The 12,744-nt window shown below is 41.6% G+C and overlaps 2 protein-coding genes across 2 annotated transcripts in view; both read right to left on the bottom strand.

Annotated features, from left to right (window-relative positions):
• Window positions 1–8,105: 8,105 nt before the first annotated feature.
• On the bottom strand, window positions 8,106–9,767 carry LOC120572845 (tripartite motif-containing protein 35-like). Its single transcript, XM_039822333.1, has one exon. The coding sequence runs from the start codon at window positions 9,379–9,381 to the stop codon at window positions 8,563–8,565; it is 819 nt and encodes a 272-aa protein (XP_039678267.1). The 5' UTR covers window positions 9,382–9,767; the 3' UTR covers window positions 8,106–8,562.
• Window positions 9,768–9,859: 92 nt separating this feature from the next.
• Window positions 9,860–12,744, bottom strand: part of znhit1 (zinc finger, HIT-type containing 1) — a 6,953-nt gene continuing 4,068 nt past the window's right edge. The window contains exons 5-6 of the mRNA XM_039822486.1: window positions 12,615–12,744; window positions 9,860–10,043 (exon numbers count right to left, since the gene is read on the bottom strand). The exon at window positions 12,615–12,744 is cut by the window's right edge and continues 7 nt beyond it. Coding sequence (XP_039678420.1) covers window positions 10,022–10,043; window positions 12,615–12,744 — 152 coding nt within the window. The 3' untranslated portion in view covers window positions 9,860–10,021. The remainder of the gene's footprint in view (window positions 10,044–12,614) is intronic.

Here is a 12,744-nt window from a genome sequence, read left to right as displayed (position 1 = left end):
AATAGACTGAGCCTGCTTTACCAACATAAGAAGGTGTAGTATGTTGTTTGGGAGGCCCCAGATGTGTTAGAGCAAATTTGCGAAGGCCCACACTCAGTAACAGTGAAGCTATTGGATGTTATCCCCAATAAAAAATATTAAAAAATAGACTGAGCCTCGTTCCCCAACATAAGAAGGTGTAGTATGTTGGTAAGGAGCCCCCGGCGAGTGTGTGGAGATTTTGGAAGCACTAGGCTCAATAACAGTAAAGCTATTGGATGTTATCCCCAATAAAAATATTTAAAATAATCTGAGCCTGCTTTCCCAACATAAGAAGGTGTAGTATGTTGGTAAGGAGGCCCTAGATATGTGGAGTGATTTTGGAAGAGCTAGACTCAATAACATTGACGTTGTTGATTTTCGGCAATACAAATTCATAAAAAATAGGCTGAGGTATAAAAAAAATAATCGGTGTAGTATGTTCAGAGGGAGCCCATATATGTGTGGTGTGGTTTAAGAGCTAACCTCAATAACAGTGTAAGCTGTGGAATTTTATCTTTGTATCCACTTTCGGTTTTGCACTTTGCAGACGGTCCCTAGACGCTCGGCTGAAAGCATGACGTTCACAGGGATGCATTGTATTCATTCACATAAGTAGACGGTTCTTTCGGATGAAAACCGGGTTGTAGCTTGTTGTCTACCTTCCTACGGTTAGATAGAGCTGCCTATTGTTTAAGTAACACGTTTCGCTTATGATTTATTGAACCGCGAATCCGCGAATCTGCCAATTTCTGTCTAACTTTACCGAAGTATTCAATTAAAAGCTCTCTCTCTCTCTCTCTCTCTCTGTGTGTAACCGCGGTGTGTTGCGGTGTTAGTTTTGGAGGGAAAACGCTCCATTGTTTGTCTCTCTCTCTCTTTCTCTCTCTCTGTCTCTCTCTCTTATTTTATAGAGTCCCATCCCAGCAGGAGTCCTCTTAGGACCCATCTAGTAGGTCTCCACCACCCTCTCTACTTTCCAAAGAGCCGACCATTAGAGCCGAGTCAGCATTTGGTGCGCCAGCGGCAGAAAGCTGCTCCAGCCAGTACCGGTCTATGAGAGGAGAACACGGACCTGAACATGGCTGCTATCAGAGTCCCAGTCTGCTGCTGGTCTTCTGGGGACCTCGGTGCTCCGCTGCTCCGGGTTCTGGTCGTCCTCCTCCATTCCTCTCTGGTCCTGAGATCCAGCACAGCTCCTCCTCTTCCTCTTCTCTTCTTTAATGGAGGATTACTAACAGCTTGGAGGTGCACAGCGCCCCCTGCTGTACAGGAGTGTGTGTGTGTGTGTGTGTGTGTGTGGGGGGGGGGGGTTCAACAGTCACAACGTAAACAGCTTGTGACCGTAAACTGTCCCAAACTGCAGCAAAGTCTGGTAAGTAGTAGTAAGAGTCTGTCTCCATGTCTAAAGAATGTCTCTAAAACCTGAATAATACCACAATATCACTCACAAGTCTTCATCATTATGAATATCCAGCCAGAATATGCTGTTTACATGACCTGGATCATCTTTCTTTATTCATTCATTCATTCATTCATAACATGCATGAATGAAAAAATAAGGAACAGGAAAAAGAAAATCTTATGGTACCTGTCACTTATTTGTGCACATAAAAAAAAAAAAAAAAATAAATAAAAATAAAAAACAGCTGCTTCATGAGTGAATCAACCCCAATCCTCACCCCAAACACCAACAATTATCAGTACTACCTATCTTTACATTTAATTATCATCATTTTAAGCATATTAATCATCATTGTTCTTATAACAGTCCTGTATTTTTTTCTTATACAAATTCTTAAATTTACAAACACTTTTGCAGCACTTCAGTTCATAGTCCAAGGTGTTCCACAGTTTAACTCCATAAATGGACAAACACCTCTGTTTTTGTGTAGTACGTGCGAAAAGAGTTTTAAAATGATATTGCCTTATATGGCCATCTTCCTCTGATACAGGAGGATCAAATATTAAATAATATTGGTGTGAATGTAAACGTACTCAGTGAGTCAGAAACTTTATATTTCAGCTTCATTTTTCACCAAAAACACGTTCAAACGTCTGTCAGCAGGGGCGGTTCTACATTGAATTAGTAGTAAAAAAAAATGTTAAGGTGCACAATCTCTACCTATCTCTACCTCTACTCTATTGTGTCTTTTGGCAATGTTGGACATTACCAAAAGACACAATATAGAATAAATATTCGAAATAGCACAAATCCTTCATCACGTAAATGTGAAAACACACTAACGAGAATCTAATTATTACACTATAGCACTAAGAACAGAAAACACAAATTCAAACTAAAACCTGACCTTTCTGGCCTTCCTTGATGCAAAATCATCAATGATGTCATCGTATGTAATCTGCTCCCCTATTGGGTGATTGATATTGATGACGGCGAGGCCAGTGAGCCGTTCCTGGGACATAGTGACCTCAGGTATGACTGGATCAAGTTTAGTTTGGAAAAGCTCCTCTCTGCTTGAGCTACAGTGACTGACAGGGACGGACTGGGACCAAAAATCAGCCCTGGCATTTTGGCCCAGGCCGGCCCACCACATAAGATGACATGTTTATATGTCATTTAGACACAAATACATATTAATAAATGACATGTTGATGTTTGAAAGCCTCTAGGTTTTGATATAAATGCAGATATATGAATGTAATTGAAAAAAATAAATCAATTTTCTAATATTGCACCTGTCAGTACAGAAGGAAATATTCTGGAGCCTATTTTGCCGACGTTGTCTTTGCTGTAATCAAATCAGTATATATTTATGTTTAACATGGTATTTCATTTAAAGTGATGGTTCGGAGTAATTTCACCCTAGGGTCCTTTGCACCATGACCTCGAGCCAAACACCCCCCCAGAAGCTTTTTTCACCTGGGTCTAACATTGGACGAGTTAGCAAGGTGGATAGCGTTAGCCGCTGAATAGCTTAGCGCAGGGGCTAATGGATCCGAAGTGTTCTTACCATACCCCCCACTAATAATGCCGGAAATGATACCAAAGGTCTACACTAGTATATATAGGTTATGCACTCATAAAACGATGGATTATAAAGTTTGTAAGTACACCAGAAGTTTATGTAAATAACACTTGCCTGCGTGTTCTGCTCTCTGCTGTTGTTGTTGCTGCTGTGAGGCGAGTGCTTAGGGACATCTACAAATTACAACACCGAAAGAGATGCAACAAAAATATTTTTAATTTAACTTATTTTTTAAAGTAAGTGCTGTAATATAACTAGCAGGAGACAAGTAATAATGAAGTTAAGTTTGGAGACATTACCTTATTTAATCATTAAATTAATACATATTTTGTTGCATCTCTTTTGGTGTTGTAATTTGTAGATGTCCCTAAGCACTCTTACTGCCCGGTAGTAACAGCAGCAGCAGCAGAGAGCAGAAGCCAGCAGGCAAGTGTTATTTACATAAACTTCTGGTGTACTTACAAATTTTACAATCCATCGTTTTATGAGTGCATAACCTATTTGTACTACTGTAGACGTTTGGTATCATTTCGGGCATTATTAGTGGGGTAATGTTAAGAGACACTTCGGATCCATTAGCCTCTGCGCTAAGCTATTCAGCTGATAACGCTACGCTACGCTAACGCTCCCAATGTTCGACCCAGGTGAAAAAAGCTTCTGGGGGGGTGTTTGGCTCGAGATCATGGTGCAAAGGACCCTAGGGTGAAATTACTCCGAACCATCACTTTAATCAATGGGAAACAGCCATGTGTCCAGACAAGGCTAGCAGCAGCAGACACGTTTCTGGTGTGTAAAGACATAGAAAAATCCACGCAGCTGACACGCAACAGAAAGCCACGCTCACGCCACGCCGGTGTGCCAGTTTAGCTGGTGATCCTGTTAACTGGTGATATTTGCATGAAATCGGTGAATATTCAACAAGGCCCTGCCCTGCCTTCTGCTCTGCCTCCACCCCTCCAGTACCAGAGGTTCACATTTTCACAAAGTGTTTGCAAGTAAGACAACATAATGAATATCACTGAAAACATCACCAGTTTATGTGTAATACATGTCCGTTTAAGCATTATCCACACAAATACCACACACACTGTATGAACGGAAAAAAAATAAAACTAAACAACACACTAGAGATCTAGCTGGGATTCAAACCTTGGATGTCATGGACAAAAAAGTTAATGGACTAGCTTCTACATCATCTATACCACTACACTACACACCGCTGAAATTATGTTGTGATTTCTATCTATACATTGGACTTTTAGTCTAAGTTACAGTAACACAGGTCAACATATGAGAGAAATATATGCCCATGGTAACTGCTGATATCACAATTTAACATGGGCAAATGCAAGCCTGGAAACAGTAAAGTAGGTTCATCTTTGCCTCACATACCGAAACCTAACTGATGTACAACAAACAGGCATGACCCCACTTCCCCCAGCGTATTTCCTTGGAGAACGTTGGCACCAAGATCCTGGTTCCAGCTGTCGCTGTGGTCCTGCTGCACTCCCTGCTACTCCTGAGGAACAGGAAACATTGTCATGTGTTCTTTTAGATCCCATGATCAGATTGTCTGTCTGTTTCTCGCCGACCTGTCTTCTGATTGGCTGATCCTGTGGAGGGGGCGGGGCCGGAAGCCTGGAGGAGAAGAATCACATTTAAGAAAAGCTCAAAACACACACACAGACAGACAGACACACACACACAGACAGACAGACACACACAGACAGACACACACAGACACAGTTGAGGGTAGATGTAGAGGAGTCGTGAGCAGGTATTGACACTCAGGATGAGTCAAAGATGATGTTATTATTATTGTTGTCCCAATTAAGGCCCACCGGCAAAACAAACAATTAACAAAACCAAAATTAAAGAAAAAAAAAATACTTTCACAAAAAATTTAATAAATTTACGTGAGAGTCAAAAATTGTTAAATAATACAAAGATAGAAAGATACAGCTGTATATGAGTTGACTTTTTCAAACTAGTCACCAGAGCCTTCCACAGACTTACATCCTGGTTCCTCTAGCTCTCTCGAGCACCTCAAACGGCCAGTCTATAAAGACCAAGGGGGGGGTAAGCTTCGCTTCAGAACTCGAACCTCCTATGGCGCCATTTTGATGCTACAAAGAGATCACCTCCCGTTAGCATCCCATTGACTCCCATTCATTCTGGCGTCACTTTGACAGAGAATAACTTTACATCTGAAGCGTTTAAAGACTCTATTTGTTCGTTGTTTATTTCTAAAGAAACACGACAATGTATAAAAGGCTCCATTACCTTGTAGCTCACGTTATGGCTCCGTAGCAGACGCTTTTATAACCAATAGCTAACGATTGGGTCATAACCACGAGACTTACTGTCACACAGTAGAGGAATTACCGTATAGTACAGGAGAAGCTCACAGGCAGTTTGGACTTCCATTAGCTGTTTAGGTTTAATTCCTAATGTTAACTAGCATGTTAGTGATCAGTAATTAGCCTGTGTCTATGTTATCTCCTTACATATACCTACGCTCTCCGTCTCTGTAAGATTGGGAATGATTGAGATTTCTCTCGGCACAGCTACCAGAAGACTTCACACTTTCAGACAGGTTGCTCACGTCACATCTACGTCTTCAAGCTCAGTTGGAGGCTGCTCAGTAACGCTCAGCCAGCACCGGGAAAGAGACTTCTGACATCCTTCACTGGTCTCGTCCAGAGACACGGTGGTCCATTTATATATACTGTCTATGATAAAGGCCTGTAGTGTGCCTGGATTTGGAACATACCAACTACACTACAATGCAGGGGTGGCTCAGGCGAGTAGACAATAAAAGCTCAAAACAGCCAAAATTAATAAATCTATTAGTGTAGAAATACATATATATATATATATATATATATATATATATATATATATATATATATATATATACTTGTAGTTATTGTTCGCCATGCCCAAAGGTTTTTTCCAAGATGTTTGGCTAATTGCTATGTAGATGAGAACCTGTGGCCAAATCCACAAGACAGAGTTGATGAAGATGTAGAAGTACAGTAATCACTTCTTTGTTTAGCTTTTTACAGTACAAGCAAGTTGAGGAACACTGCATTTGATGTTTTACAGTACTGTCTTTTCTATTTTGTAGCTAATTATTTTGCTTTGATTCAAGTAAACCTATGTTGTGATACGGTCAATTAATCCACTGTCTGTAGTTTTCTCTCTACTACTGCAGTACTTTTACAGGGACGTATTTACATCTAGTACCATAATGAAACAGGTATCACCTATTTTGTACTACAGTATTTAATGATTGTACGAACGATGACCCAGTGAAACTATGGGTAGCTTGTATGTGGCTAATCTAAAGTAAAGTTTCAATGGTATTTCACCATCAATTAGTTTTTTGAACCAGTGATTGTGCAAGTGCAAGATTTATTTAAAGATATGAATGAATGATGCAATGTTTTGAACATTGGACAGCCTGTGTTACAAGTGATGACCGTTTTGAGTTTTGTGTCTAGAGTTTTGAAAAATGACGTCAAGGTTCTGAAATTAGTAGCAAAGTGATCGTAAAAAACTGTAACTAATAAATCAGAGAAACAAAGCTAAAAGTCCTGATCATTTACATGGAGTCTGGTGGAGATATGCTGGCTCTATACACGCTAAAAGTCCTGATTATTTACATGGAGTCTGGTGGAGATATGCTGGCTCTATACACGCTAAAAGTCCTGATTATTTACATGGAGTCTGGTGGAGATATGCTGGCTCTATACATGCTAAAAGTCCTGATTATTTACATGGAGTCTGGTGGAGATATACTGGGGCTTACCCACGCTAAAAGTCCTGATTATTTACATGGAGTCTGGTGGAGATATGCTAGCTCTATACACGCTAAAAGTCCTGATTATTTACATGGAGTCTGGTGGAGATATGCTGGCTCTATACACGCTAAAAGTCCTGATTATTTACATGGAGTCTGGTGGAGATATGCTGGCTCTATACACGCTAAAAGTCCTGATTATTTACATGGAGTCTGGTGGAGATATGCTGGCTCTATACACGCTAAAAGTCCTGATTATTTACATGGAGTCTGGTGGAGATATGCTGGCTCTATACACGCTAAAAGTCCTGATTATTTACATGGAGTCTGGTGGAGATATGCTGGCTCTATACACGCTAAAAGTCCTGATTATTTACATGGAGTCTGGTGGAGTTTGGTGATGGTGATTTTAGGTTACATTACAGCTTGTGTCTTGTTTAATAAAGGACCAGTTTTAGAGATTGTTGTTCTCATCAGACACTCAGACACAGAAATATGAGGAAAGGCACTAAGTTTGTATAATAACGACGACACACAGAGCTGCTGCTGTTCATCCACTGACTTTTATTAAAACTCTACTTAAAGCAACAGATTTTACGAGACAAGCGGTTTGTTTTCATTCTGACATTAAACACTGACCTGAGATCGGTGGGGGCGGGGGCATGTCTGCATGGATTTTTAAAAAAGCGATTAAAACATCAAAAAAAATTGTCTGGAATAAAACTTGTAAAAAACAACATGAAATTTCTTTCCAAAAAGAATCGAATAAAGGCAACAAAAACATTGAAAAAGTACTAACACTTGGGGAAAAGCCCAGTTTTGTATATTATGCTTTTGACCGATCAGAATAGTAATGTTTCATCTAAACATCCATATTCACATACAGTGCCTGACAAAAGTCTTATCGTTGTAGGAACAACAAAGAATAACTTGACTTGTAGTTGATCAACTGAAATCAGAAATGGCTCATATGAAAGGAAAAGGCTTCTGGATTATGATTATTGTACCAAAATAACATCTTGTATCACTCATTGAGTTTTATCATTGAATTAGGACAGAAAGGTCAGGTTTGGATTGGACAAAAGTCATGTCGCATACAAAAATACAGTAATGTACGGTAGAAATTATACTTTATTTTGAATACACAAACATGATACAATAACATCAGAGCATATTTACATATATAAACATCCATATTTACATAAACATCCATATTTACATATATAAACATCCATATTTACACATATAAACATCCATATTTACACATATAAACATCCATATTCGTCTCCTTTACCGCTGCAATCCGTTTACTACCCTTTCAGTTCAGTTTTATTTCAACATAAAAAGATGGAACACATTACTGGAGCTGCTTCTCAAACGGGAGACCAGTGTCTGGCGCCGGTGGAGCCCACTCTGAGTATTTACCTCTAGCGAAATATACTGTCCATAACCCAGACCGTATGACTCCCTTCCTCTGGACAGACTCTGCTAACACCCCCAGCATCCACACCGCTCCGTCTCCGACCTCCACGTCCCAGCTGTGCGTCCCCGAGTCGAAGCCCTCCGAGCCCAGGACGGCGGCGAGAGAATCGAACCTCTCGGGATTATCAGGAAGCTGCTGATACTCTCCTAACCATCTCGCACTGGTCACATCTTCAGACTGGGTGAGTTCTAAATGAGCAGGGTTTGGGTCCAGGACCAGAGGCCTGTAGGGGACCATGTCCTTCATCTTGTTCCAGATGTTGGAGCTCAGGTTGCCCAGGTGTTGGCCTCGTCTATCAGAGCTCCTGAGAGCAGCTGTGGATCATCCAGCAGGGGGCGCTGCTGCACTCTTCCCTCTGCAGCCCTGTAGTAGATCAGGAATGAGACGTCTTCAGCTCTCAGCTGCTCCTCTGTGGCTCTGACTGTGTCTGAAAGAGCTGCTATCTCTCTGCTCAGAGCCTCCATCTTCTCCTTCATCCTCTGACTCTTCTGCTCCTCTTCCTCCCTCAGTGCAGCCATCCTGGCCTCCTCTTCCTCTTCTAGAAACTGGTGAAGCTTCTTAAACTGATCCTTAATCTGCATCTCTGTGTGTCGGGCCTGGACCTTCAGGTGTTCTGCCGTTTGATCAAACTTCACTTTAACTTGTTCAAAAACCTCTAACTTCTCCTTTAAGTTCTCCAGAGTTTCCTGGAGGTCCTTCTTGTGTTGTCGTGCAGCTTTATCGATTGGTCTGAATGTGTGGTTGGTGTGTTTTTCTGAATCTCTGCAGACGACACACACCGGCTGCTGATGGTCCAGACAGAAGAGTTTGAGTTTCTCCGAGTGCAGACTGCAGAGAGCCTCTGAAGATCTCTGATCTCTCTGCTGTAAGAAGCTCTCACACAACTTCTTTAACTCCAGGTTACGAGGTGGTTCTGGTCTTGAAGATCTTCTCTTACAAACTGGACACTCCTGTGTCTGTTTCTCTCTCCAGCAGCTCTTCAGACAGTCTTTACAGAAGCTGTGGCTACATGACAGAACAACAGGATCTCTAAAGACTTCACGACAGACCGAACAGCAGAAATCCTCCTCTGACGTGGAAGCCATTTTGTCTCTGAAAGCAGCTGAAAACAGCAGAAACAGCAAATGTTAAAACAGGAAGTCAGTTGTGTTTCCTTGCCTTCAGGGTGGTCTGCCAAGAGAGGTTTATTTGAACCCAAACCATTATCTTTTCCTAAACTTAAAGGATAATTCCGGCCAATTTGTTATGTTAATCTCGATCGCTATAGATATGCGTGTACTTTAGTTTGAAAGGCAACGCGGAGTAGCTGCAGCTACGCGTACGAGCTTCCCCTGAGCTGTCGGTGCAGGTTTTAGAGTGCCTTTGTGCCTCTTAACAGACACAAAATACAATTATGTCTGTGCAACATGAACAGAGCCCTAACATGATAACAAGATGGGTTTTCAACTCAGACTTTGTTTTAATTCACCTAACCTGTCTCGATCCTGCTGGTAGCTAGCTCGCCCTGCTAGTATTGAAATCGTTGAGATTTGTTAACGAATGAAACGACAGCAGAGACCGTTCTTCTTCTTTTCTCTTTATTAAAAGATGAAAAACCAGGATTCATTATTTACAAACAGAAACATCGGTTATCAGCTGATGAGCAGATAACGGGGGCAGACGAGCCAGATGTTGCAGATGTTTGCCAGCTTCACAGAGCCAGGCGCCAGAGAAGATGATGAACTGCTACAGAGTCCACTTCAGACACCTGCAGACACACACACACACACAATATATTATTATTACACACACACACACACACACAGGACACAACAAGATATTATTATTACACAAAACACACACACACACACACACACACACACACAGGACACAACAAGATATTATTACACACACACACACACACACACACACACACAGGACACAAAAAGATATTATTCACACACAGACACACACACAGGACACAATAAGATATTATTATTACACACACACACACACACACACACACACACACACACACACACACACACACAGGACACAATAAGATATTATTACACACACAGACACACACACACACACACACACACAGGACACAATAAGATATTATTATTACACACACACACACACACACACACACACACACACACACACACACACACACACACACAGGACACAACAAGATATTATTATTACACACACACACACAACAACAAGTATTATCGAGTTCAACTCAACTCTTCTTAAAATATAACTACTGTTTTCTCTGTGTGTGTGTTAGAGCGGTCCATCTTCCTCTATAATACTATTCGAATTCCATTTCAGATTTTTTTAATATTCGAATATTTAATGCTCAAAATGCAGCCTGTTAAATATGTTCTACACTACTCTGGCTTATGCATTGTCAATGCCACTACAAGCATGTGGTTGTTGTTACACGTTCTGTCCACTAGAGGGACCTCTAACATCAGCCTGGCCTTGAGGGGACCTGCACGCAGCTTTGTTTACATTCATTTTCCACCGCGAGCACACAGCGACAAACACACATCAACAGAGTAATGAAACATGATCTAACAAGGGAAGCGGCTCTGATGTAAAGGCTAACGGTGCTCGGTTAGCACAATGACATCATGTTAGGAAGCACAGCCCAAACCATTTGTCATTTACTAGGTAAGTAACAAACGATGCTAACTGCATTAATAACCAAGCCAAACGGTGCTGTCACTACTATTTTAGTGATTTATAACCAACTTGATTCCAGCAGATTGTTACATTACTGAGAATACAACTGTAAGAAGATAATATGACGTGGAAGCTAACTCTGACAGCTGTAGGGAAGCTAACATAAACTTTAGCTTTCTCCATGAAGCTCCAGCTACGCTAACGTTACCTCCCAACGCAGTTAGGAAACCAGAACGAACTATTGATAACATTAGCATTTTGGCTCGGTAGTTGGCGATTTTAAAGTCATGTTAAAACTATTTCCCGTCCTACTTACGATTTCCGGCCGCAGCCTGTCACTCCCCCGTGTACTAACGTTACTCGCTACGTAATGTTAGCTCTGTGATGTTGTACATGCGTTACCGCTACGTAGCGTTAGCTCTGTGATGTTGTACTAACGTTGCCTTCGTAGCGTCAGTCTGTGATGTTGTACTAACGTTACTGCGCTACGTAGCGTTAGCTCTGTGATGTTGTACTAACGTTACTGCATCACGTAACGTTAGCTCTTGTAATGTTTATGCGGGTAACGTTACTGAGCGTACGTTGATTACCGTTTACTCAGCTCTGTGATGTTGTACTAACGTTTACGCTCGTAGCGTCCTCTTGATGTTGTACTAACGTTACTTCGCTCGTAACGTCAGCTCTGTGTTTGTACTAAGTTACTACTACGTAGCGTCAGCTCTGTGATGTTGTACTAGTTACGTGTAGCGTTAGCTCTGTATGTTGTACTAAACTCTGCATGTTGTTTATTTATTTCTTAGCTCTGTGATGTTGTTAGGTTACTTAATCGTTAGCGTTAGCTCTGTGATGTTGTACTAGCTTTTTCTTCGTAGCTTAGCTCTGTGATGTTGTACTAACGTTTCTACGTTAGCTCTGTGATGTTGTACTAACGTTACTCACGTAGCGTTAGCTCTGTGATGTTACTAACGTTACCCGGTTAAGTAGCGTCAGCTCTGTGATGTTGTTACTAACGTTACCCGTGCGTAGCTTAGCTCTTTGTTGTACTATATACGTAGCTCTGTGATTTTGTACTAACGTTACTGCGGGTAGGTCAAGGCGAGAAGCGGGAGATTAGCTAACGTTAGCAAACATTTATATAAAAAAAAGTCACATTCGAATAGTATTGATTTTTTTACTATTCGAATTATATTCGAATTTTGGTATTCGTTCCAACAGCCCTAGTGTGTGTGTGTGAGTGTGTATGTCTGTGTGTACCTTGTCTCCCGGTGTGTGTGTGTGTGTGTGTCTCTGTGTGTGTGTGTGTGTGTGTGTTTGTGTTTGTGTGTGTGTGTGTGTATTTCTGTGTGTGTGTATTGTGTCTCTGTGTGTGTATGTGTGTCTCTGTGTGTACCCGTGTCTCGGGTGTGCGTGTGTGTGTGTGTGTGTGTGTGTGTGTGTGTTGTGTGTGTGTGTGTGTCTCTGTGTGTGTATGTGTGTCTCTGTGTGTACCGTGTCTCTCGGTGTGTGTGTGTGTGTGTGTGTGTGTATGTGTTGTTCTGTGTGTGTGTATGTGTGTCTTGTGTGTATGTCTCTGTGTGTGTGTGTGTGTGTGTGTCTGTGTGTGTGTGTGTGTATCTCTGTGTGTGAGTGTCTGTGTGTGTACCTTGTCTCCCGGTGTGTGTTTAAACACTGTCTGCAGCAGTAGCGCCCCCCACAGGTGCTGGGTGGGGGGAGAGGCAGCATTGTGGGCGAGGGGGGCGGGCCCACGAAGTAGTTAGGCTCCGCCCTCTCCG

Source organism: Perca fluviatilis, chromosome 14, assembly GCF_010015445.1.
Source record: "Perca fluviatilis chromosome 14, GENO_Pfluv_1.0, whole genome shotgun sequence".
Taxonomy (NCBI): Eukaryota; Metazoa; Chordata; class Actinopteri; order Perciformes; family Percidae; genus Perca; species Perca fluviatilis.
This window is presented reverse-complemented; position numbering and strand designations above follow the sequence as displayed.